This window comes from Pogona vitticeps, chromosome 4 (genome assembly GCF_051106095.1).
Source record: "Pogona vitticeps strain Pit_001003342236 chromosome 4, PviZW2.1, whole genome shotgun sequence".
Taxonomy (NCBI): Eukaryota; Metazoa; Chordata; class Lepidosauria; order Squamata; family Agamidae; genus Pogona; species Pogona vitticeps.
The window spans coordinates 21271262-21298980 of NC_135786.1; the positions used below are offsets into that span (position 1 = coordinate 21271262).

Genomic DNA, 27719 nt, shown 5'->3' on the forward strand with positions numbered 1-27719 from the left:
TGACACAGAAGGGCTCCACCCAGTTTTGCTTGAGTATATGCATGAAGAAAACTGGAATGTGTTGTTTCTACTGTATATATATATTTGGATTTAAAGGGGACAGAAATACATGGGTGTTTAGTTGTGGAATTGGTACTGTCTCTGTGTTTGTTGATGCATCCCTATCACACCATACCATCTTGAATGAGCATCTGTAACCAAAGACAGTAGTAAGAACATCTGTGTGTGTGTGTGTGTGTGTGTGTGTGTGTGTGTGTGTGTGTGTGTGTGTGTGTGTGTACAGAGAGAGTATATATATCCCTTGCAATATATATATATATATATATATATATTGGAAGAGAGACAAAGCAATATAGTGGCCTTTTAGCATTCTTCACCGTAATTCATTATGTTGTGTATTAGCATGATTCTTACCACATTGCAGTGCATATATCTGTATACATTAAAAGAACAGCAATTTTAGGATTTGGAGGGGGGTTGCTCTTCCCCTTGCCTCCCTATGGACATCAGTGTCTGCAACTGAATAGATGAGTAAAGACAATCATTGTGTAAAGTAAGAGACAATCACCTTCTCTGCTTCTCTGCTAAAGTACCTCAATGTTGTACAGGCTCTTCCAACCATCACATTATAGAAAGAAGTATAAAAGCCACATTTGCAATCAGGTTGTTCATTCTGTCTATTCCCTGGGAAAGCATATGATTATCTTGATCTATGCCTTGAGCAGACAGCAATGAAGGCTTTACCCACCCACATTAACCCACTGCTGCACATCATCATCATTTATGCCCTGGAGGGACCACCTAGTGGGCTGGGAAATAGCTTCTTCTTTATCCACATGGAGTGCACAGATCATAATATATCACGGCTTGCACCAGTCAGGCTGAATGCATGGTAATGAGGTTGGTGGAAAAGAAAAATGCTTGTTGCTGTAGATAAAAAGTAACCGGAAATACTGTTGAGGGAGAGTTCAAGAGCAAATGTTTGCTGTTATTAACATCTTGCATTTAGGGACTAGATATGAGAAAGTGGAGCGAGAGCCACACGACATTGTGAGTGATAAAGTTGTCACCTTGGCTGCACAGCACAGAACTTTGCCTGTACATTTCACCCCTTTCTCCTACTTTCTTTTAAAAATGATGTTCTGTCATCACATGAGAAGGAGCCTATCTAAGCCACCTCTGCTCGTGGTCAGCACTTGTCTAGCACACACGAGACGGAGATCCACTGAACTCAATGAGGTTGCGACTCCTCCCTCCCTCTTTTGGAGCAAGTGGCACGAAACACACACTAGTTTTGTGGGAATTGCTGGAATACAATACCAACATTTCTAATAACTTATCTGAACCCGGGGGGGGGGGGGGGGGGAGAGAGAAGGGAGGCAGATAGCCTGGATTTGTTTTTCCCCTTTTGTCTTGTTCTGCTTTTAGATTCCTAGAATGCACTGCTTCGTTCTAGCTATTTGACAGTGCTTTACTGTAAATGCCATTGCTCCTTCCGACAGAATCCTGGAATTGGTAGCCTGGTGAGGTCCTGAAGGCTTCTGGTAGATGAAGTCCAAGAATCCCAAGTCCAAGAACCAATCTTCGTTATCCAAGATTGGGAACCACTGCTCTTGCAGAAAATTCTAACTACGAATTCTAGAATTCTGTACAAAAGATGCATGCCAGTCATAATGGTGTCAAACTGCAGTAACTGTTTAGCATAGATTCAGTCCTACTCTTGAATCTTTTTGAGGCTGTTACTAAGCAGTCAGCTTGAGAGCAATAGCAGGGAAGATTCTAGAACTGGTGGCTAAGCAGTCAGACAATGAACAATAAAAAATTTCTAATACCTAGAATGAGTTTGTCAGAAACAAATAATGCCAAAGTAATATTCATTCTCTCTGCAAAAATGACTTAGATGTGGGAATACTCATCAATTTTTCAAATGACAGCAAACTGAGAAGGGTGTCTAATACTTCAGAAGATAGAGTCAAGATGATGTAAACAGATTGAAGAGCTTGGCCAAAACAAACAGAATGAGTTTTAAAAGGGAAAATATAGCATTTTACAATCAGACGGGGGAGGGGGAACAGAAGTACCAATATATGATGGGTGATAGCAGGCTTGACAATAGCATATGTGAAAAAGATTTAGGGGTCTAAGTAGACCATAAGCTAAACACAGTCAGTAGGGTGAGGTAGCAGCATCAGTAGAATTATGATGTCACAATTAAAAGAAGTAATAGTACCACTCTTTTCTGCTTCGGTCAGAACTCGTATGGAACACTGTGCCAGTTTTTGACATCACAATTTGAGAAAAGTATTAACAAATGAAAATTTTCAGAAGACAGTACTCAGGATGAAAAAAAAACACATGGAAACCAAGCATTATAGGGGAAAACGGAGTGAACTGGGTATTTTTGGTCTGGAGAAGAGATGACTGGGAGGCAATATGATAGCCATCATCAAGTATTTGAATGCCTGTCACATGGAAGATGAAGCAAGCTTGTTTTCTGCAGCTCCAGAGTGTAGGGTCTAAACTAATAGGCTCAAATGATGGGAAACCATATTTCACCTAAGCATTAGGAAAAGGTTATTGCCCATAAGAGCTGTTTGATAGTGGAATAGGATGCTTTGGAGGAAGCTGGACTCTGCTTCATCTATGAGGGTTGCTTCAGGTTTAGATCTCCTGCTTTGGTGGTTGGTTGCTCAGTGGTTGTTGGAGTCCCTTTCAGCTATAATTCTAAAATCCTCCTTCTCATCTGAGGTCACATCCTGCTCACCTCCTTAATTAGAAAATGGTTGCTAGTAAAAGCAATTCTAAACACATAGCAGCCAGCATTAGGGCCTCTTTATCTCAATGTAGGCTTCTTTTTCCTCCTATGTGATCTTGAAACGGATTTCTTTGTTCATGAACATTACATTGTTGTTGCCAGTTTTGTGGAGAGAAGAGGGGGAGAAGCAAGTTTTGTTTTTGTTTTTGCCTTTGGGTTTTGGGGGAGCGAGTTGTGGGATCAATAGGCCCATTCCCAGTCTCCAGAGGAATCACTCTGTTTAGCACTGCCTAGTGCTAAACTACTGGCAGAGTTTAACACTAGGCAGCTGGACTCTGCCAGTAAACACCAAGCAATCCTAACAAGACAGATCGGCTCCACTGAGCCTGCATGAACAATATTATGCATACTGTACATAGTATGGCAGCAGTGTAAAGGAGCAGCTATATTTTGTGTGTGACTGGAAGGGGTATTAGAAGGGATACTGTTGGTGTCAGTGGAAAAGATTTGAGCATGTAATCCAGGGTCTTTCTTTACTTATTCTCATCAGAGCATGGCATAACTTACAATTATGGACATATGTGAAATACATGTAAAATTCAAACAAATGAAAATGTTTTGACCAGAAGCAGGCTACTTCAATAGCTTTATGTCACTCATTTGCTAGACCTATTTTTATGAGGCATAAATTGCATGCACATAAGTACTACATTGATCAAATTTCTCCACGGTCACAGAAAATTTGTTCTGAATCCTGGGATCCAGGGTGTCACTGTCACTGCTGCAAGTACCTTGTATGGGTCCCCCCCCCAACATTTCCTGTCTCTCGAGGATCAGATCTCATGAATATCTGTAGTAGGCAAAGTGGAGTCAGGCAGGGAAATATACATAAAAACGGTGTCAGGGGAAAGTTTCTCCTAAGCCTTGTAGAGGTGGAGAACCAGGCTGCCATTAAATGTAGCACTGACTGCTTATTGATCACATTTAGCAGTGCCAGGTGTAGCTCTTAGATTGGAATTGGCATGATTGACCATGAGCAGGACTCTGCTAGGGCTATGTACACATCACCAAAAATGAAGACCTGCACCACCAGGAAGGGGACAACAGAGGACCCTGTTCTGCATAAATTTAATATCCCAATTATAAATACATATGCAAATTTAGAAATGCATTTTATAATTTAATCAGAGTTACAATGCATCTTACTCAATTTGGGAAAAATATTACTAAGCAACTCACAAGGCTACTGATTCTGCTCCTCAGGTGCTCATATTGGATGGGCATCTTCAAGGTCCATGATCTCCTTTCTTCTGGCCCTGCCTTTTTTTAAATTAGACGGTCTTTCAAGTGGAGGAGAACTTCAAAAGGAGGATTATCGCCTGAGAACCCAATGGAATACTGTCTTTTCTAATAGAGATAAAAGGGAAAAGTGTGGTCATTACAAAATACAAATACAAGAGTAGGCAATACTGTTATAGACAACGTTTAAAAAACCATACTGTTATAGACAACTTTTAAAAAACCATCATATCATCTGCTGGTGTTGTGGATAAGTACCACTTCATAAGGCATGTACCAGTGTGAAGAACTTAAATTCTAAAAGCTCATGGCAATTTGGATTTTGCCAGGGAAATTCCTAATAGATGAGATGTGGGCACCACAAACTGTGCTCATTGCTTTACAGAACAAAGCTTTTTTCTCTGCAGGATATGGATGGGTATCTCATGTTTTGGTGTAGGTTAATTTCAAAATGCAAGATGGCTAGGATTATTGAAATAGTTGCTTTATCCATTTACCATCTTGGTCCCACCATTATTGTTTTGTGCAGAACCAACGCAGGGCCTTCTCAGCAGCTGCTCCAAGCCTCCGAACTATGGAGCCAACAAAGCTATGGAAGGAAAGGGCTGATATCTTTTGCCTTTCTGCTGGCAGGAAAAGGCCCGCATGCAAGCTTGTCCACCATTGAAAGGTGAGGGAGCTTTAGGGAAGAAAGTTCTCTGTGTCTTTCTTGTCCTTTTATTGAGATTTCATTGATTTGTTCTATTTTGGTTGTGATCTGTATTTTGTAATCGTCAGCTGCCTCCTTCAGCACCAATTCTGGCAAAAAGGTGGAATATCAGTTGAATAAATAAACAAATATCTCTTTCTAAACATTGTTATGGAAAAGGAGCTTGGGTGTTTTCTCCTTATTTAGATGCCCTGTGTTGCTTCCCTTCCCTTTTCATTTCTGTGAAATGCTGTTTATGGGTGATTTGTTGACTTGACAAGGGGCTGCTTTGTCTCCAACCTCTGATCAAGCAACCCCGGAGGAGAAAGATTTGTTTTTCCTCATGAAGTGGCTTAAAACCTGAGCACTTTTCTCCACCCATTCCCACTTGGTGCCAGCTTTCTCTGGTCCAGCATATAACTGTGTGGGTGTGCATTGCACCTCTGCTGTGATAGCACATGGAAAGTGAGGGACAAGGAATGAGGCAGAGGAGATAAAGAATGCGTCCCTCATGCTGGCTCTGAGTTGAAAATTGAAAAAAATCCTCGGTTACCTGGGTTTTATCTGGGATTCCAAATCCATTTTGCCTGCATGATTTCTGTGCCCATTTCATAATCAACTGGTCCAGGAACAGTTCTGTACAACTCTTGCCTGCCTGTCTCTGTGACATCGCTAACACCAACTCTTCATCTTCACAGGGATCCATTCCCTGCTGTCGGGTTTGAACGCTGACATTTCAGGCAATGGGCTGCTGCTATTAGAAGGTCTAATCCTAACCCCACCCTTAACTGCGACTTCAATCCTTTCCCTATGTTAATCGTCAATATATTAGCATTCCCATGGGGTCAGGAAATATCTCAGAAGTTTATCAATGTGAATTTGTTGCCCGATACTCTGGAGGAGGGTTAAATCTGTATCAGAACCTATCAATGCGGAGTGCAATCAATGAAACCACCTCAAAACAGTCTAAATTTTTGAGCATTTTAGAAAGATGTTTAAAGAAGCATTTTAAAACAACTGAACACCTCAAACAAAACCAAATCAGCAGAGGGTTAGACTGAAAAGGGCACCACTTCACTAGGCCCCAAATGAATTGGTGAACAGCGAGCTTTAAATTGGCACTGAAATAAGAGCAATGTCCATGCCAGCTGAACGTCCAGGAAGAAAGCATTTGAGGACAAAATGGTTACAGCTCGGATAATTGACTTCTAGGAATTCACATGGTGTGTTGCCTTCAATACTACAACACAAAGGATCCCCTCCACCGATTTCAGTGCGCTCTCACTCACTCACACAAGTACACACACACACACACACACACACACACACACACACACACACACACACACACACACACACACACACACACACCTCTGTCTACTTCTGATATATTTCAACTCACCTAAAGGCTGATTCAAAGCCCACAGTCCCACAAAGACTGCCCACAAGAATACTTCCATGTGGCAGCTGCTCTGCGCAAGAACTGCATTGTTGATAACCCTAGTGTGACTGGAAGGTTTCCATTTCAAAGTAACTATATCCCCAAAACACGAGGACACCAGAGAACAACAATTTGCATGATCTAATCTATATTCATAAATGTGGAATTGCAAAAAATTAAATTTAAATAGAAATAGAGTATATTATACCATTGTGCAATGATTGTCACCAAGATTATTGCCTCCTCAATCTGCAGCCCAGGTACTCTCTATGTATGAGCAGTTTCAAAATGGTGCTGTTCCTGCTGGTGAGGTTTTAGCCTTAAACCAGGCTGTCCTCTACAATGTAGGACTTATCACCATTTTGGAAGTCCATTTGTGATCCCACGTAAACACCCTATGATTGTTTCCATTGTGGTGCAGTTGTTAGAAGGAGAGCTAGAAAATCCAGCTTCTAGTCCTCCCAAGCTGTGACACTCGTTGACCAAAATCCTGTTGCTTAACATGGTGAATCTCTCTAGAGCAGACCCATTGAATCATTGGGGAGCTAATGCATTAACTCCTCTGTAAATTCCATTTATTTGAATAGATCTACTCTAATTGTGACTTACCTTAGTATAAGTCAGAGCAGGCCTGTTTGAATTGATGGAACTTGCAGAGGAGTTCCCATTCAGTCAACAGGCCTACTCTAGCGTGATTTACTTACTACTCTAAGCAATTTTGTGTTGGAGGTTTTCTAACCTCAGATGCTGCCTTTAGTAAGTGTGGGTGGGAGAGACCTTTTTAGGCTGGGTTCACTGTCAATCTATGCAACACTAACCAATCATTCCATACCTGGCTCTGAATTCAAGGAGAGCTCCACCTTCCTGCTCTGAGTTCGTATTCCTCTCTTTTTAGTCTGTTGAAAAGGTCAGGGCATTGTTAGTTTGCTGTTGATCTGTTCAAAACTATAAGAAAAATTATTTCTTCTTACAAATGTCATAGAGTAAGTTACTGAGACTTTAAGCCATAGAATGGCCGTGGGCCCATCATTCTCTCTCATCCAGACCTACCTAACAGAGTTGTTATGAGGACAAAATAATGAGAGGGGGAGCCATGTATTCCACCTTAAATTCATGGAAGAAAAATCTGTTTGTCTGAACTATCTACCTATCTCTCTATCTATCTATCCTGGAGAAGAAGGACTTTACTTTGTACTTACATTCTCCTAGTTGACCACAGTGGGAACAAAAGGCTGAACTAGTTAAGACTTGGGTCTGACCCAGAAGTGCTCTTCTTACATAGGAACCAAAGGTATAATGGGCCATTACCAAAGCAGGAGAAGGGGACGACCGAGGATGAGATGGCTGGACAATGTCTGTGAAGCAACCAACATGAATTTGACACAACTCCGGGAGGCAGTGGAAGATAGGAGGGCCTGGCGTGTTCTGGTCCATGGGGTCACGAAGAGTCGGACACGACTAAACGACTAAACACACACACACCAAAGCAATTCATTTTAAAATTGGCTAGGCTGGCCTTTCAAACACCTAGCTCCTCGTTTATCTGAAGAGCTTTTCCTTCAGGCTGCTTTGTGTAAAGGCAGTGGTGACTTGCTTCATTGTTGAGATCCTGGCAGGGACATGGAGAAGAATAATCCATGCAGACGGTTGAATAGGTCTGACAGCCGACAGTCTACTGTAGCTGCACCGGCCCTCCTGACGCTCTCTACCAGCCATGCCTATTGTCTTTCAAATGGCTGGAGCCTATGGATCTTGGCACCCAGCTTGCTCACTTAATGAATTATTGCTTCACAAGTCTCTGATCATCAGCCAATTGCTAACACCCTGTCAGGTAGGCCAGGTATATACAAAATAGGGACACTCCCAGTGGACGTTTTGAGCAAGAGTTGACCTAGACAATGTTCTTTTGCTCTTCAGGCCTCCACTTTTATCTCTTATGTGTTGTGTTGCTGCCCAAAAGCTTTAGAAATCTGCTCTTTTTGACTACAACTTCCAAAATTCCCAAGTTAGCATGGCCCAATCTAGAATGGCCTGGCCTATATCCAAGTTACCCTCAGCAAGCTTGATGTAGTAAAGCAGACAGGAGACAGTGTACTCTTAGTTAGAGCACTGTATTGGCTTTTAGGAGATCCAGGTGATATTTCTCATTGATCCAAGGACTCACTGGATTACCTTGGTCTACTCAGTCTGTGTCAGAGTATCCTACCTCACAGGGTTGCTGTGAGAATAAAGTACAAAGGGTGAAAGCTGTTAGCTGTTGTCTTGAGCTCATTCTGGAAGAACAGTGAGATAGAAATGTAATACACACACACACACACACTTGACTCTAGTTTGCTTGAATTTCTAATAAAGCACAAATGTTGTGAGTTGAGATGAGATGGGCATCAACCTGAAAAATTGTGGTTCATAATGGTTCGTGGTTTACGTTTTTTGGTTAATGCCCAGTGAGGGGGGGGCTAAATGCTCATCTTGCGCTACCACTGTCATGCCACTGCCACTGCCCATACTTCTGATCAGCTGGGAGACAGGCACATGTGCAGAAGCAGAGACTCGTTTCCCTTCCAGGGGTCTGGGCACTGTCTCTTGTGTAGGCACGTGAATCCTATCTGATCACCCTTTGATAGAGAACTGGCTGAGATGGTCTTTGTGGTCCCTTGCAGCCACAATCCCATACCTTGAGAAACTATGCTCCAGTTGCAAAATTTTTCAGAACTAAGGGTAATCTTCATGCCATGAAATGTTTGACTTTGTGGAAGAGGCCATTATTACGTTATCATACATTAATTACGGCCTGTACCTTCCTAAGCCCTCATTAACTGATCCTTGTGGAAAGACATATTTGGTGAAATATATTTTTACATCATAGCTTACAAACTTCTAATACAGTACCTGAATTGAATCACTAAATACTTACAAACAAGGTAAACCTCTGAGTTGCCCTCTGCTCTTCTGCAGGCTTAGGTGTTTAAAATATGTGGGAATAAAGGAAGAGACTCCTGCTAGATCTAGAAGAATAAGAGACTGAGAAAGGATTGAAGTTAGTGTGGGAACAAGACTTAGGAAAAAGAATAAATGATGAAGAATGGAGGAAGATGTGGGAAGTGAGGGTTTTATGATTTATGTCGGTGAGAATAAAAGAAAAAAATGTCAAATTGGGTTTAAGACGGTATTTGACACCGACAAAATTTAATAAAATTAATATAGTTATCTGAATGTTCAAAATTGGTGCATACTTTCATATGTGGTGGGAATGCAAAAAAAGTACAAAGATTTTGTAAACTAATCTTTAAAGAACTAAATGACATATGTTAAAAATATATAGAATTTAATCCTGAGATAGCTCTGTTATCAGTATTTGAGAATGTGGAATATGATAAGATGACTAGAGAGTTGATTACCAATTTATTAACAGCAGCCAGATTAATAATAGCTAGGAATTGAAAATCAACGTCTGAATTTCGAATGGAAGAATGGCATAATGAGATATGGAGCATTGCTATAAATGATAAGTTAACTTGTAACTTAAAGGTTAAGAAAGGAGAGATGAAAAAGAAAAATTTCTATGATATATGGGGCACATTTCTTGCATATGTGCTAACAAGAGGAAAAGGGAAAGCTCCAAATCAAAAATCAATGCAGTTCTGGAGGACAATAAAGGACGAAGAATAAAGATAGAGGAAGAAGAGGATTGCTGCAAGAGGTCCCGACTATGGTGGTGAGGAACACAGTATTTTGGTTTATGTATTTTATGTTTATGTTGTAGTTTAAATAAATAAATAAATAAATAAATAAATAAATAAATAAATAAATAAATAAATAAATAAATAAATAAAGGAAGGAAGGAAGGAAGGAAGGAAGGAAGGAAGGAAGGAAGGAAGGAAGGAAGGAAGGAAGGAGCGAAACATCTATGGAAAATATTCCTCTCCCCTCAACGGTGGACCACATTAGGCAAGATGGAGACTGCACATTCAATTTTTGTTTCCTTTGTTCACACCTGTCTTAATATATACTGGGCAATCTTTCCCCATTTATGGTCATCAGTTTGTTTTGTCCTCCTTTGATACTGATATCTGACTGGTAAACTCTGAAAAAAGAATTATAAAGAGAGCAGTGGGAAAATAACAATATAAATGATGACTATTGCTATTGTTTTATATATCAGTGCTATCAGATGAGGAGTCGTAACTATTGAAATCAGAGATGCCAGCTGATCAACCTAGTTCTTCTAGAGCTGGGGTTCCCAACCTTGAGTAATTCAGATGTTCTTGGACTGTAATTCCCAGAAGCCACTAACTGTGCTGGCCAGGGTTTCTATGAGCTGCAGTCCAAGAACACCTGGGTTATCCAAGATTGGGAAGCACTGTTCTAGGGAGTACAGCCAAGATCGCCAGATAATAGGCAAGTGTTCCTGCCTCTTAAGGGCATGTTTCCATGACCATTTCTTCATCCCACCTGCTATAACATAAGGAACTCTTGCTTTATGACAGAACCAATGCATTAGATCCTTCCATTGGAAAACCAGTGGTATGACAGAAAGTGGAGTGGAGTAGAGAAGCTTAAAGAAGCACAGTGGCAGTTGAAGCCCTTTTAGATTTGTTTCTTTGCAGAACAAATCTGCAGTTTTTCTGCACTACCTAAATCATGGGTAGTGCAGAAAAACTGTAGGTAAGAATCCCAAAAATTCAGGGCAGATGTCTGTACCAAGTCTGTTTGTGTGAGGTGAATTCAGACTTAGGTTGCAAACTCAGTAGTTCCACAGGTGTGGCGATTTGCTCTTGCCAATTTTGCATAGGCATCCTTCAGTCTCGAGAGACTATGGTAACATGCTCTGAATCGAGGAGTGTCCTCTCCAGAGCATGAAGCCTGGGTAAAGTAGTATGGAGGATAGGCTGTTACCCAAGCACCAGATCCCCCCTCTCCATGTTGCTGAAATGCTCCAATGGAAAGGTGATCATTTGAAAATCAAGATTCTCATCCTATAATCCAGGGAAATTCTAGGAGCTGCAACCGAAAAACTCAAATTGGCACACCTTTCATCGAAACATCACAACCAACTAACAGCAGCTCCGTGTCCTTTCTGTCACCCGCGCAAGCTGGGGCACTTTCCTTTTGCTTCTTTCCTTCGCCTACTGGCTTATTTCACGTCCACGTGATTGTTTCACCCTGTTGCAAAAGAACACTTCTTTTCCCCAGTGTAGCACTGCAACATTAATTTCAGATTACTGACACGGGCATAAATCTGACTCATAAACTCCTGCAGATCCAGATTGCTGACAGCTCTGTGCAGGATGCACGGGGAACCAGGGTAAGAGTGAGAACAGTGCAAGGAATAAAGGTTATAATTCGCAGGGAATGAAACAGTATTTTGCAAGGCTGTTCCCATGACAGGTCATGTCCTTCGGAGGCCTCGGCCCTTGCTGCTAATGAACCGTCCTTGTAATTTGATAGTAAAGCCAAAGTATTTATAGAAAACAGGGGTCTCCTCACCTTTTGCTCATTTTGAAGGGGTTGCAGGAGGCCAGAAACCAACTCCTTCTGCAATGGCCTGAAGACAGTTTGGCTTTGTCTTGCCCCTCCTTTGAAAGTTGGTTCTGACTGGTTCAGAAGACACCGTTCACCATGAGGGAGACAATCATAAAACAATTTATGGTGGGGTTTTTTTTCTTTTTTGTGTGTACAATAATGAATTAGATTAGGAGACCTACTGGATCTTCAAAGAAAATTTCCAGTACAGTATTCCAAGTAGTGGAGAGAGAAAAGCTGGAAAGGAGGTTGTCTTTTTACAACTGGAATAAGGTATTTCTATATGAGTGCACACAAGCTTTCAAGTTCTCCAGAACTCATGAGTTGGTGCTGTGTATAGTTTGAACGCTTGCATATTTGTGTTTTCATGCAAAGATGTTGGTCCAGTGAGAAACAATATTTTATTTGCTTTGTGCTTCTTATTCTGCTGGGCCAAGAGGGCATCTGACCTACCTGTTTTGCCTTTTTAATAACGTATTTGCCATAGCAACAAGTGGACATAGCTGCAACTGACATTTGCAGCATTGCCCAGTAGCTTGAATGATGGCCATTGTTCTCATGTGCCTGGTTGTTCCCATGTCGAATATGCTCACTTCTATAACACCAGAAATGGGGCATGACAGAACCAATATCTGCATAATATTTGGAAATGATCATCTTAATGTACATAAAATCTGTACATACAGGTGAAAAGTTAGAAACTATTTCAAAAAAAATTTTAACATCATTAATGCATTTCACATGAATGGGAAAAAAAATTGCTGAATAGCTCAGTGGATTGGTTGGGATTTCGATTCCCGACCGAACCTCCTCTGGACTTGATCCATAGGGTCCTTTCCAGCTCTACATTTCTAAGATGATGATGATGATGAATAGTCTGTGTTGGCTCCATCTGCTATCGAGGAACTCCTGCTGGATGGGCAACATCAAGGTTCTTTTTAAACCAAACATGGAATGGACCTATTTCTCCTCCCTTCAAAGAGAAGTTGCTTTCAAACTATTCCTTGCCAGGCCAGCTCTTACTAAAAGGAAAACACAAGCCCACCATACTTTGACCCCAACCACATCACTATCTCCTATCGCTTCCATGGATCTCATTATCTCCTGCCAATAAAGTCAGCATTTCCCAGCCGACTCCTGCTCTTCTGTGTTTTGGCATCTAACATTTTCTAGACCCCAGGCCACCAATGAGTCATCAGCAAATCAAAAAAAAAAGTTGTAACCCAGGACCTGAGCTAAGCTACATCCCCATCCTCCATGAAGATTCCACTGATCCAAACTAATCAAGGCAGAGATTTAATCAAGCTTCAGAGAAAATGCTTTATCATTCTATACACTTTATCTTCCTCTCACTGATTTTAAAAGTGTTATATCTACATTGTAAAACTCTTAGGGAGAGCGGCTTCCTTGTATGCTGCCCAGCATGAATATATGTATTAATACCAAAGATGGGAAAAGCCACAGACCCTGCTGACTCAGGAACGTTGAGCATTTTGTCTGAGGAAGTGGATTGTGGTGCCACAACATTTTTGTTTTTTTAATCCCAAAGAGTAACTTTGGTATTTAGACATAAAGGCTGAAAGTCTGGCCACACAGGTATTAAACTAGTGTCTGAGCATATTTCTGCATTTTTAAGGGTCCAATGGAAACATTCCATTTCCCCCCTTCTCTATTGTGAACCTGAAAGTAATTAGGCTGCCCACTTGTCAATATTTGCGTGAGGTCCCTATGAGAGAATCTGCATCCTGATAGCTGGCAGATCAACCCCAGAGTCTCACCCAGTGCATGGATTTTCTTTTTTTCTCTCTCTCCATAGTTATCATTATTGTACAGGAATATCAAGTTTGTGTGGGTGGGAAAAGGGTTAGGTCCCAGCAAGCAGACAATCCACTTTATAAATCAGACAGAAATACAGGTTGTGGCCCATGGTAGTTTCTATTAGAAGGAAGGAAGTTATCAGCTTGGGGATTTTTTTCACAGAGTCCCCCTAAATCTCGTTATCCAGGAGTCTGGATCAGTCTCCTTCAGTTCACCAAAGGACAGAGCTGGGAATACAGCATTGTCCAGAGGTAGTTCTACCCTCAGTCCCAGAATCCCTCACCACTGGGAAGCCTGGAAAAGGCTGGTGGGAGTTAGAAATTAAAAAAATAATAATTCTAAAGCCTGGAGAGCTAGTTACCCAGCACTGCTGGAAGGAATACCTTCTTGAAAGTACAGCTCTATACTAGGTTGTGTGACTCAGTTTGCAACTGATAAGATCTACAGTGATTTCTTAACTGGGGGGAAATGGCTTCACAAAGCTATGCTACTTGCATAGCAGCACAAGGGGATTGGGCCCATTAAGTAGTACTTTCATTCCTTTCCAACCCTTCCCTCCAGTGATGTCAAGGTGACATACGTTACTCCTCACTTTATCCTCAGGAAAACCCTTTGGGGAAGGTCAAGCTGAGAGCTACTCTGGTCCAAGGTCATCCACTGAGTATCAAGGCTCAGCGGGGATTAGAAAAATCTGAGATTCCCCAAATCAATGGCGGAAATCCTGTTCTACAACTTTACACCGTGAAATGAGGAGTTGCCACCTGGGAACGCTACTCTTTAATTTAATTTAAACTTTGAAATGTGGTGCTAGAGGGAAGCTTTGTGGATTCCCTGAAACAAGCGGGTCCTAGATCAAATCAAGCCTGAACTGGATCTCTGGAGGCAAAAATGATGCAACCGAGGCTGTCATATTTTGGGCCCATGATGAGAAGGTAAGATTTGCTGGAAAAGACAATAATGCTACAAAAAGCTGGAGGCAAAAGGAAAAGAGGAAGTCGAAATACCAGATAGCCTGATTCCCTAAAGGCACCCACTGGCTTCAGTTTACAAGAGGTAAGGAGGGTGGTTGAAGATAGCTCATTCATAGGGTCTCCTTGAGTCAGAGGTGACTTGACAGCACATAACAACATCATCTCTCCCCCTCCCCCTTCAGGTTTCAATGTGCCCTGGGGATCCTTTTTTGCTCTGGGGAAGCGTGGGGATGACTGGGATCTTTTCATATAAAAAAAAAACCCAACCACTGGTGATCTCACCACTGGATCAGGACCACTGTCAGTAATGGAGTGTGATATGAAAGGCTCCCTCCTTGGCTCAAGGCTCCCAAATGCTTCCCCAGGGCAAAGGGGATCCTTAGGGAGTCTTGGAACCTGAAGGGAGAATGGAATAGGATGCTTTAAATTAAATTAAAATAAAGCGTACCAATACTAGAGTGGTCTATTGACTAGATAGGCGGGATATAAATAAAATAAATAAATAAATAAATAAATAAACACTAGGCAATGACATCATCCTGGTTGCTCAGTGTAAGGTTACACCAACTGGATTTCAGCCAATGTTCTGCAAGGAAAAGATTTAAGGTTGTGGAACTAATTCAGGCATAAATAAGTAAAAAGTGGTGAATTATATTTAAAATACATCCTTTAGAAATATGGAATTTGGCAATCTGATTACCTGAATCCTTGATGAGATTCACTTGTAGGTTTAATTTTTCACAAAAAAATTGAAACCAACCAAAAGTGGTTCAGTAAAGTGTAAAGCAAAGCAAAAAAACAAAATATGCTGCTTTTATACCACTCCATATGCTTAAAGCTCTCTCTGGGCATTTACAATTTAATTATGCAGGCTACACATTGCCCCCTCCCCTCCCCCAGCTAGCTGGATATTCAGTTTACCAACCTGGCAAGGCTGAGTCAACCTCAAGATAGCTACATGAGTCTGGGATCGAACTCAGATTGTGAGCAGATATTTACTGCAGTTTTAACCAATGCACTACAAGGCTCCTGTTAAGGCTGTGGTCCCCAACCTTGGGCCTCCAGATGTTATTGGACTTCAACTCCCAGAAATCCTGGCCAGCAGAGGTGGTGGTAAAGACTTCTGGGAGTTGTAGTCAAAGAACATCTGGAGGCCCAAGGTTGGGGACCATTGTGTTAAGGCATTTGAGATATAGTATACCTGAAGTTAGGCACTGTGAAGTCCTGAAAATTGAGAGAGAGAGAGAGAGAGATGCTCATATGGTGACATTTAAAAAAACAAAACAAAACACACAATAATTGTAGACAATTAGTGTTTAGAAATATCTGATCATGTCAGTGGTAATAAGGTAACTAGGAGATTACAAAAGAAAGAAATTGTTATTTTATGTGTTTAGAATCAAAAATTATTTTTGTGTATCTGGAATTAAGAATTATCGCCTTCACATGTTTGTGTATTTGAAATTTTAAAAAAGAGAAAAGAATGCAAAAGACCAAGCACAAGTCTCTGAAAAGTACCGTACAGCACCTCACAGACTGCATGAGAAACTAGTGCGATGTTTCTAAAGTTTGTTAATACAGCATGGCCAACTTCTCAAATAAAAGAAAAAAGAAAATAAAAGTTGCATAGGGCTACATAGAAATGCTTTAAATCTCCCAAAGTAGCTATCTTTGATCCTGGACCTATTAATTTTAACAAAACTAGAGTGGTCTAAAAAGTCCAGATAGGCGGGATAGAAATAAAATGAATAAATAAAATAAAAATAAATAATAAAACTGGATTACAACAAGGGACAGCCCACAAACTCAGCTGGGAGGCAGGGGCTGCCCTCAACCATGAGCCACTGATGATAGCAATTTAAGACCACAATGCAAAAATAATAATAATAATTTTTAAAAAAACTACTCCGGGTATGCACAAAGTCACCATCATGGGACTATACCCAAGGCAACTACTCAAGATTCTCCATATATCACTATAAACTGTTTTTGCTATGCAACACGGGGGGGGGGGGGCTGCCGTTCAAGAAATACAGGTCTTAAAACCCTGCTGGACAGACCGAACTAGTCATACCATTCTCAGGATTGTGACCTGCGTTTTGATCTCCAAGAGATTAGTATTTGGGGAAACATTGGAAGCAGAAGGTGAAAACAACATAAATGGGGGTGGAGTGGGGAGGAATCAAGGTAAGCTATGATGCCACATTGTGCTGGAGGAGTCTACCTTTCTGTAGCGCACTGCACATAGCCAGCCTATCTTTCCTTTTGTTGCTCCCCAGGTTTCGGTGCCATTTACTTGGACATTATGTCCTTGAACTCAGTGGAACTTACTTTTGAGGAAACAGTTACAATTCAAAAAGAATGAACCAGTAGGTACGTACTTGGGTTTGCAGTGAGATCAACAGGATACTGTACACTCCTAAGTAAGCACATGCAAGCTAAGATCAACAGTGGGTTGCCATAGCTGACAAAAACTTGAACTACCTTTGTGTTCTGGGTAGTTTATATCAGCAGATCAAATATGAAAGACCTCATTGTGCCTTGTAGGAAGTCTAATTTATTATTTTTAAGTCTCTCTTCACTGAGTGGTTTTGCACAGATCTTGCTTCTCACCCAAGACACACTGCGGGAAGATTCCTACTGAATTTTGCATATAGTCCTTAGTAAAGGTCAGTGTACCCTATGCAAAATCCACAAAGCAACATAGAAGACACTTTATTATGTTATGTGCCATCAAATCACAGCCAGCTTACTACAACCCCAGCAGGGCTTTCAAACTAAAAATATTTAAGGTGTGGTTTTACCAGTCACACCCAGCCCTGTAAATTTCCACAGTCAAGCAGGGATTTGAATCCAGATCTCCTGAATTCTAGCCCATCTCTCTATCCAATACCACACTGGGTAACCCCTCCCCCTTCCTTCATCCTCTATGTTACATCCTTGCAAACTTCTTTGCAACAGATTACTCTGGAGGTTGCACTTGGAGGCTATGGGGATGCTGATAGCATATTCGTATCTGGATCCCTCTGAGTAAAAACTCAACTCAGCTCTTCCAAAAGGCTGTATCTTTTGTTGTCAAAAATACAGTTCTATGGGCAATAGAAGAAAAAGAAGCACTTCTCATTTTCCTTGCAGACGTTTTCTTACAGAATGTTTAGATCAACAGCTTTCAATCAGAACAGCTTCTGAGTTTTTCTGCTGCAAAAGGGCAGCCAAAAACAGGACACAGATCTTATTGCTTCAGACTACGACATCTACAATCCCCAGCTAGCACGGCCCTGGGGGATCCTTGGCATTTTAGTCTTTAAAATGAAAAGGAAAAAGGAACTTTTCGAATCTGTGGCCAAGAAAGGTACAAGAAATTCTTTGCCCAGTGGCTTTGGACAACAGAGTTTAGACATGAGAAGTGCCTAAAAAGAATGTACTATGTAGGAAAATGCTGAGTAAGACCAGATCCTTTACCCAGCACCCTCTGTCCCAGCACATAAACACCCGCACAGTGAACTCCAAGCACTGCAAACATGTTAACAAGCAGCACAGAGGCAAAAAAAGCGAACTATGGAAGGCCAGGAATGTTCAGCTTCCAGGCCTTGAGAAATCCTCCTCAATGCCGCCATTTCCACACTCAGCGCCCGTCTTAAAGAAGAGCCTCACAAGGTCTGTCCAAAGGCTAGTTAGTAATTAGATCCAGAATTCTATTCCAGAAAGGTCCAACTAGGAGTCTACGGGAAGCCCCCAAAACTTTTCGTACTCGTGCCCTTTTTGCCATAGGCGTCTGTGGTGTATTTTTTTTCATACAAGCAATTCCTTCTAGTCTACCTGCAGTCCGCTTGACTATACCGTACCTTGAAGACGTTTAACACAATAACAGCATTAGGAGAAATAAATGGGGGGAGGGAGATTTAAAAGCTGCTAGGAGTAAGGAAGACATGCTCTTAGGCAGTGGTTCCCAACCTTAGGTCCCCAGGGAGTTGACTACAACTCCCAGAAATCCTGGGCAACTCAGCTAGTGGCGGAAAGTTTCTGGGACTTTTTGTCCCAAATCACCCGGGGACCTAAAGTCGAGAACCACTGCTGTAGGATGAAAGCAACACTGTATAAGGAGCCTAACTGCTGCATTTTGTTAGCGGCAATTAACACAACATGCATCTAGTTTATTTTAATACAGCAGATGCTAAATGGGGAGACATAGATCATACTTATTCTGCAATATCATCCTTCTGCTGCTGATAATCCTGTGACACTGATACTTAAGACTGCTCTGCCAAAGACTTTTCTGACCAACAAAAGCCAGCTAATTTTACCCATGAAAGCACTCTATCCATTCCAAACAATCTGTGAGAAACAAAAATCAAATCTGGATTTGTTCCTTGCAATCACATTTTCTGTCTTATCTCAAGCCAATGAGACTAAGAAACATGGGTATGTAATTTCCCCCCACCTCCAAAATATATACCTTGGGATTCTCAGATCCAACCTGACCTTGACCCAAATAAAAGTTATTGTGAAGAAGTTGATGGGGGCCCTGCTTTGTTGGTGTTCCTGAATGTTTATCAGCTATTCAGAATGGTTCCCCCCCCCAGGTTTCCTTACGTAGGTTTGTGAGGGCAATCTCATTTTATGGGTGCAAAATCCTATATTGTATTTCAATTTCTTTTCTCCCTTCTGTGTTGTGAGCTAAACAGAACTCCTGGATCATCATAAACTTCGGCAAATCACTGATATCAGACAGTCTGGTTAAGTTTTCCACCTGCTTAAAAAAGTGTCAATTTTTAATGCTGACCTCCATCTATAACAAATCGTTTCAGTAACCAGGGAGAAAAAAAACAGGGATGTCAAGCGGAATTATGGCACCAGCTATCTCTTAAACCTCAAGGATTCTGTTGTTAACAAACTCAAGAAAATCAAAGGAATAAGCTGTCTGTTTCAGCCTGATAGTGGAGAAAATCTACAATGTAAACTTATCACACAACTCCCATTGGTTTTTATGGGTCTTGATCAATGCTTTCACAAACCCCATTCTTCTGACAAAACACTGCTACAGTACTGTATTTTTGTTGTCCTTAGTACCTTAAAGAAACAGGCTCTCATTTTCCATCCTAGCAATAAAGTTTTATTAAAATTGTTCATTAATGCTTCATATGTAGCAAGAATGCATAGATCCCAAAATATACATATCTTTTTTTTCCTTATAGAAATAGATCATTCTTTATCATTTAAAAAAAAAACTGTAGGAACATCTTTAACAGATTACTCAATCCATGACTGACAGTTACACGAAGTTGCATCATGTGTATCCAGCTTCCCAGCCATGGTTTAAAAAGATTGCATCACTCTGGACTTTCTTTCTCTCCCTTTCTCTCTACTTTTGTGTTATGATACCTTTCTCCCTCGTTCCCCCCCCTTCTTAAATAGCACTAGCATTTAGCCTCCGCCCACCAAAAAGGGAAAGAAATAATAATAACAATAATAATAACAACAACAACCCTGACGAAAGACACCAGGCCGGATAGATGAGGTGGCATGTGTTCCATTTGGTAATATTTTTTTTCTTAGAAAAAAAAAACAGAATTAAGAAAACCGAGAGGAAAAACAAAAGATTCCTCTGTGAAGTTTTGCAGAGATAAGTAAACGGACACCGCCCGGAGACTCCCCCCGCCAGCCGAAGGAGTTGTGTAAAGCGCGTAGTTTACGCGGCGGAAGGGTTAAGTGATCTCTCTCTCAGAGGGCGAATCAAAAGGCCAAAAGTGTATATAATAAAAATATATGGGCATGCCCTCTGGGATCTCTCTTTCCCCCACCCCTTATTTTAAGGGGGGAAGGGGGGGCAGTCGCGCACCCCTCCTTCTCTTCCCTCCCCGCTCCCTCCTCGACCCTCCCGCGCCGGCCTTCGCCCAAAGCCAAACCGCACAGGCGCCGGGAGACCCGCGTCGTCCGAGTGCCGGCGGCCGAAGTGGGGGGGGGGGCGCGCTAGCAGTGGCCCGAGGAGGCCAAGAGCGGCTCGGGCAGCTGTTTGAATAAGTTCCGCAGGGTGCTGAGCTCCCGGGAGAGCTGGTCGACTTTCTTTTGGAGTCTCTCGTTCTCGGCCGTCAGCTCGAGGACTTTGTGCTGCGTCTCGAGGTTGCGCATTTTGGCTTTGTCGCGGCTCTTGCGCACGGCGATGTTGTTCCGCTCGCGGCGGATCTTATACTCCTCGCTGTGCTTGTCCACGCACTTCTTGCTCTTGCTCTTGCTGCCGCCGCCGCTCCCGCCGCCGCCGCCGGGGCCCGCCGCGTAAACCATGCCGCCGCCGCCGCCGCCGCCGCTTCCTCCTCCCGCCGAGGCGGACTTCGAGGAATCGGAGGGGTTCGGGGTGCCGGGAGGGCTGGAAGAGGAGGAGGTGGAGAGGTTCCCGCTGCTCCCGCTGGGCACCGACTGGTAGCCCAGATAAGAGCGGGCGGTGCTGCCGTAAGGCGAGGACATGCCCCCCAGGCCCGGCCGGCCGCCACCGCCGCCGCCGCCTTCCTTGTGCGGCCCTTTGCAGGAGTCCAAGTGCTCGAAGACCGGCTCCACTTTGGTCTCCACCATCTGGGGCGGGAAGCAACCCAGCAGCGGCCCGGCCTTTTGGCTTGGCACGATGCCCGGGTGGTGGTGGGGGTGATGGGAATGGGGGTGGTGATGGTTATGCCTGGCCAGGCTGATGTAGGGATAATCGGGGTGCTTCTTCTCCCCGCCGCCGCCTTTATAGTCCTGCTCGGAAAGGAGATCGGAGAGGAAATCTTGGCCGCCGCCGTTCCCACCGCCGCTGCCGCCGCCGCCGCCGCCGCTGTTGCAAACCGACTCAAAGTTGCCCCCTGCCGCCGCCGCCGGCTGCTGCTGCTGCTGCTGGTGGGGCTGCGATGCTACGGGATCCAGGTAAGGGCTGAAGTCGATGGCTCTCTCGTGATCCCCCACCGTCAGCTCGGTCATGGAGCGGGGCCCTGCCGCCGCCGCCGCCGCCCCGCGGGGGTTCAGCTTGCTGAGCGCCGTCAGACAGTCCGCCTCGTAATAGAAGTTCGCCACTTCCATGGATTTAAAGGCCGGGGGCTGGAGAGGAAGGCATGCCTGGTCCCAGGCCACCAGGCGTTGCATGAACGCGAACGGGAGGGGGGAGAGGGGGTCCCGGGGCCGTGATCCCCCCCAAAAAGGCTGCGGAGCGGGAAGGGGGAAGGTGGCAATCGTCCCGCCGGGTCCTCTCCTCGCTCCCTCCGGACCGAAGGCGCGCCTTTTCCTCTCCCCACTCCAGCCGGGCGACGGCTCCCTCCTTCGCCTCGCTCCCCTCTCTAGTCGAGCGATCCCGGCGGGGACCGGGCCGGACTGCCGCGGCGGGTCGAGCGCGCTGGTGGTGTTGCGGGGCGCCGCTTGCTCGAGACCATCTGGCTGCGAGGCCGCCCCCCCTCCCGCGCGCGCGCGTCCGTCCGTCCGTCCGCTCTCACCTCCAAGTCTCCCGGACTTGGGCAAGTTCCTTCGCGCGGGCTCCTTTTATAGGGGCGGTGCGTCCCATGGCAACAGACACGTCACGGCCTCGCTGGCGGCTGGCCACCACGCGCCCGAGGCCCGGGAGCGCTCTCGCCAGGCGGCCCGGCCCGGCCCGCGGGACTCGGAGGGCGCTCCCGCCGCCTCCCGGGGTGCGTGGGCTGGGTGGGAGCCGCGGGCGCGGGCGCGCGTGGAGGGCGAGGGGCCGTCGCTGCGCCCACCTGCCCCGGACCCTTCATGACAGAAAGGAGGCGCGATCCGAGGGCTGACGAAGTGTGTGTGTGTCTGTGAGAGAGAGGGACGGACCGGCGGAAAGGCTTCGTTTCCAGCCGGGGCAAAGTTGTTGCGTGTGGACGGGGAGGAGAGGCGGGCATCGACCTTCCTATCCAGACACGGATCTTCTCCGGCCAAGAACACGAGGAAAGAATTCCTCCGGACAGGATGCCTTGGCCCATCACAGTTTGCTAGCAATTTTTTTTTTGCGCCTTTGCAGTGAGAGATCGTATTTCAAAAACGGGAAGGGAAACAATGTTTGTTGAGTATTGTTCAATGCGGAATGAGGTTTTAATGCCCCTCCTCCCCACAGGCTCAACTCCGTGAGGCTTGCTTACTTCGGAGTAAAAATGTGCGGAATATCGCGCTTGCACGCCCGCGATCTTCAGCTCATTGAGGTGGAAGTCCTGTAGGACGAAATGCACAACTCTTTCCTGAGGAGGTGGAGGGGAGGGCTGCCGCTCCTGGCCGCCCCCCCCCCCAGCATGTTCCACCAGAGGGCCTGCCCTGGGCTGAGGACATGTCCTGGGAATCAAGACTGCAAGAGCAAATGGTTGATCCGCTTCTCAGAAGAGCCGGTACTCCGATCTGTTTGCAGTCCAAAACATATTTAATCTCAGCCTTCCCTAACCTGGCAATCCTCCCTGAATCCTTGCCTGACCACTGCCCACACCCATGGTCGCTGGGACTGATGATTGTTGTACGACATAGCTGGAGGTTGCCCTGCGGGGTAATGAAAGAAGATCCACCAAATGCAGTCAGTGGGCCTGATTTTGGGGGGGAGGGGGGGTTAAAGGTGTCCAAATGATCACAAGTGCAGCAACGGAACCGATTCTACAAGTGGGCCTGACAAGGAGCGGCTACCATAAACGCCCCACACCACCACCATTTCACAATGCAAACACATGGTCAGGAAAACAAAGCTGTGGTCTTGCTTAAATCTGAAACTGACTGCTTAAATTGCTGGTTTTCCCTTTCACTTCCAAACGTATTTTTACTTTCTTAGAGATATTTGACATTACAAAAGAGGAGGATTTGGGTAAAGGATCGCACCAAGAACTAGACTCAAAACAGAGTACATTGGGGATTAAAGTATCAGCCTCCAGACATGATTGGAAATTATCAGTGTTTAGGGGATCCGGGGAAGTTGTTTGTAGGTTGTTGGGTTTTTTTATGAGAAGCATTAAAGAGAGGATATGCCCAACCACCTCTAGTTGGGAAGGTCTCCTTATCCCAGTATTGGATGGCAGATGTTGCAGAGATGGAAGGGGCAATCAGTACCTATTCAAAGGAGGATTGCTTCCCACATTTCTAGGCTGTTTTCTCTGAGAACCAGCTCTGGTCCTACTCCTGTCGCAGAGCCCTGAGAGGTTCTGTGTTGTCCAGAAAAGTTGTATCAGATGTCACGGTTTCAATGGGCTAGGCAGTTTAGTATGTTCTCTTCTTCCTGGAAAGGTCAGATTGTAAATGATAAGCAGCTGGGGCTAGAGACATTAGGCATGCCTGGACAGACACCTTTCCATCGTCCATCACAAGGTTGTGTGTGTGTGTGTGTGTGTGTGTGTGTGTGTGTGTGTGTGGTTGTTGTTGTTTTAATGTTTATTTTGCAGTTGTGAGGATCTCCATTCATCTTGGCATTAAAGAAGAGAGTGTGTTTTCTCTAGAAAAGGCAGTAACATCCAATGGTGTGGTTCAGTTCTGATGAACTTCTGAAACCTTGGTCATCACCAGGATTGGTGACTGATATGGGAAGGCCACAGGGTGCTGTGAAATGAACCCTGGTACCCTATTTAATTAAAGACACCCACCTTGGGAAGTCAGACATATTTTCCCCCTTTTTCACTCCCGCATTTACCTGTTTCCAAAGTGGTGACTTAGTCTCAGATGAAAGGACACCAATTTGAAACAAAACATATAATTAAAGGAAGTAGGAGTGTCCTATGCCTTAGCAAAGACAACCCAACACTTGGGAGCAAATGGCAGTGCATCTCAGAATGTTGTGAAGCAATCCTGCGGTGTGAGAAACACTAACGTTAAGCCAGAGGAACAGGTATTGCATTATACGATTCAAACAGTCAACTGTTCATGAAAGCACAAACCTCAGAGCTTTTAAAAAGAGGAAGAATTCAAAAATTGGGCTTAGCAGCAATGTTATTCCCTTCTCTTCTCATGCTGATTTTCTTCATTGACAGACAATAGTCACCAGATACTTAGCCATTGGTCTGACTTATTAAACTTGCATGCTTTTGGTTTTGTTGCATGAAATCATAGATGGATGTTTTCTAAAAAAAGTGATTCTGAAAGCAAGGTTCCAGTCCTCAAGATTACAAGGAAGAAGAGAGTGGGAGAGAGCAAAACAGTGCAAAAGCTTAGAAGCACTGCCTGTTGAGTGTTTAAACCATGGAGAAAAACTGGGTGCGGCTGGCTTGCCACTGGAATCCATCTCTGGCATTATTTTTCAAGAATGCCTTGACATGATCATTCAAGAAGCTTGACAATCCCATCCATTTTTCTCCCCTTCAAAGTTGCATCATTGTTACAAAATTGTCTCTATTAGCTGTTTTTATAGGGCCACCCCATTATGTAGCATTGCTAGTACATGTATGAAGCTTTTGGTTCTATTTTTAAAAGTGATTCTGAAGGCAGAATTTGAAGGCGAGGGTGGATGATACTTTTATTAGACCACTGAAAAGATCACATGAGTAAGTTAGCTTTTGAACACACGTGGGTCTTTTATCAGGTTGGGCACCAGAGAGTTGCGGGTGCTGGGGAAGAAACACCAGAGTTCCAGAAATCATGGTAAATTAACAGTGCTCTAATCTGTCCGTCACGTCTGTGTCGGTGGAGCCCAGTGATCGGAGAACGAAATGTAATTGAAAGTAAACTTTCTTCTTAGGTGTACAACTGGAGGAGAGAGGGCTTGGAGGTATTTTAAACGGAACATGAAGTTGAATTTGGGCTAAAGAGCAAGGCTTTATCATCCTCTTTGTGGTGTGTGCTCAAGATCCTTTGTTGTTGTTGTTGTTAAAGCCAAAGAAGAGTTTTGACTAAATAGATTGACAACAGTCTGTTTTGTTTTTATTCAATCCACAGGCAAGTTGCTGGGTAGTGCAAAGCCCTCTCCACTTAACTCATTCCTCAGCTTCGCAGCAAAAAGTCTCCTTGTGTTCTAGTCAGCCTTATCAGGGGTTATTGAGTGTCCGCCCCTCATGCCTTGGGAGTCAGGCAAAGCTCTTTTCCTGTTGGTTTGGGGTCATGTTTTTCTGGTAAATTAGGAGAGTCCATACCCAGTAGAAAGCCTGTGCAGTGTCGCAGCAGACAATGTGTTGTGCTAGGACTCAGTAGACTTGGTTTCAAAGCCCTACTTAACCATGGGAACTCCAAAGTATCAAATGGCTACTTTGCCCTAAGTGGGTGGCTAGAGTTTTGCCTTCCTCTTTTCTTGTTCTTTCCTGGGTTCCTTCTTCTTCCATCTTCATTTCTTTCCTTCTGTCTCTCTGCTGCTTGTTCTTTCCATTCTTTCTGGCTCCGGACTTTGAATGCTCCTGGATTAATGGGCTGCAGGTCCCCTCCTCCAAGCTATTTGCAGATCATGATATCAGCCAGCAAGATCCTGACACCCTTGATGATCTCAGCAGGAGATCTCAGCAGGAGGCACTGACACTCATAATTGTTCTGGCCAGGAGGAGGGGTATGTGTGTTGGGGGAAGCAGCGTTGTGATACCTGGGCCATCTACTGCAATTCAACAGGAAATGCCCTAACACTGTTCCCCAAAATCAGATTCTTTCTCGTATTTATTTATAAGACCTTTGGGTGGTGTGGATGGCGCATAAGTTAAATAAATAAATATATACTTATTCATTTTTCTGCCTTTCTATCAGTACAAGATAGAAAGTCTCAAATTGGCTAACCAAAAGAATAAAATCAGATACAGCTGAAAAGGCAGTAAATTATACTGTTAAAACACAGTTAAATGTATCACTGAATAAAAAGTATTTAAAAGCAAGACAGAAATAAGTAAAAGTACAGCATCCTTGATTAAAAGTACTTTCGTTGGTAGTCACTAGAGATGAGCCTGAACCGCCTGCTTTGGTGCTTTAGCGCAGTTCATTTACTGGCCTAACAGCTGATCTGTTGTTCGGTTCCCCTGCCCTCTCCAGTGGGTCCCCCACCCACTAGCAGCATCCTGTCCTGCCACCTCTGGATGCTGCCTCTGAGTGAGTCCCTGCAGAGCACCGAACCACGGATCAGCTGTTCAGCCAATAAATGAACCACACCGAACTACTGAACCCATAGTTTGTGCCTATGTTTAGTAAAAAGTAAAGCATAATGTGCTGCTTATATGCCACCCAACAGTGCTTAAAGCAGTTTACAGTTTAATTACACATGCCCCTCCCCTGCAAGCTGGATACTCAGTTTACTGACTTTGGAAGGATGGAAGGCTGTGCAGACCTTGAACTGACTGCCTGGGGTTGAACCTGGGCAGAGTTTTGGCTGCAGTATTGCAGTTTATCCAGTGTGCAATAGAAATGTCTTGGCTTTTCAGCAGATGAGCAGCAGAATAGATGCAACTCATTCTTCTGTTGCCCATGATTCCCCACCATTGGCAGTGATCTCCTGGGCTGATAGAAGCAGCAGTTCAGCATCTTATTTTTTCCATTCCTTTCCTTCCGCAGCGCATATCCCTCCCCCATCTTGGATCAGGGAATTGGGGTTCAAGAGGACACTAGGAGGGTGAAGACCTTCACTCCGTTAGGACAACATCCACCATCACCCAGAGCTGGACTTTCTGCTCCCATGTTATTTGTCACCAGCTTCTCAGCCTGGAAGCTTAGCCACGAGGCACTGGGAAGTACAGTCAACCCTCGACTTACAGACGGCTCGACTTACAGACTTTTCGAGTTACAGACTTCTCTGGCCGCAAAATTTAGGTTCGACTTGCAGCCAGAGAATCGACCTACAGACCAGGAAAAAACCAGAATGGAACAAAAATGGCCAGTTATGGCATCAATCATTTTTCAATGCATTGTAGGTCAATGGAGACTCAACCTACAGGCTTTTCGACCTGCAGCCACCGTTCCAATACGGATTAATTCCATAAGTAGAGGGTCCACTGTGAAAGAAAGAAATAATAGCTGGCCAGGACCTAGCATGGGTGGCCTCTGTTGTTCTGCTCCAACATAATACAAAGCAGCTGGTCTTTCACAGTATCCACACCAATGACCCAGCCTTGAGGAAATCCAGAAAGAGCCTCTGGACCCATTTTCTAGCCAACTGTCCAAGTCAACAAGGGAGTTCTCCACTTTCACCAGTAAGATATCACATAGTGGGGAGATGATTCTAAAAAAAATGCTTGCAGTTTTGTTTTGTTTTTCTTCTGGGTTTTGGGGAAGTTGTGGACCTCTTTGTCATGGGACACAAATGTTCCCAAGCTGCTGAGGCCAGTGCTGACAGCC

At 44.1% G+C, this 27719-nt stretch overlaps 1 protein-coding gene and 1 long non-coding RNA gene across 4 annotated transcripts in view; both read right to left on the bottom strand.

The window, feature by feature from the left end:
• The window catches only part of LOC110071832 (uncharacterized), a 32984-nt gene extending 17414 nt beyond the window's left edge, over window positions 1-15570 (bottom strand). Inside the window, exons 1-3 of one of the 2 annotated variants that reach the window (XR_013544485.1) lie at window positions 9098-15570; window positions 7016-7079; window positions 3995-4162 (exon numbers count right to left, since the gene is read on the bottom strand). This is a non-coding gene — a long non-coding RNA (uncharacterized LOC110071832). The other variant, XR_013544484.1, reaches the window with a different exon arrangement.
• Window positions 15571-19585: 4015 nt separating this feature from the next.
• CEBPB (CCAAT enhancer binding protein beta) lies at window positions 19586-21981 on the bottom strand. Of its 2 annotated transcripts, XM_072996857.2 has the most exons (2): window positions 21287-21981; window positions 19586-21214 (listed from the first exon to the last, which is right to left on the bottom strand). In XM_072996857.2, exons 1-2 carry the CDS (start codon window positions 21603-21605, stop codon window positions 20466-20468), a joined length of 1068 nt encoding a protein of 355 aa, XP_072852958.2. In that variant the 5' UTR covers window positions 21606-21981; the 3' UTR covers window positions 19586-20465. The 2 variants fall into 2 exon arrangements, with proteins under 2 accessions (XP_072852958.2, XP_020635158.3); XM_020779499.3 differs by having other exon boundaries at window positions 19586-21981.
• Window positions 21982-27719: the final 5738 nt, after the last annotated feature.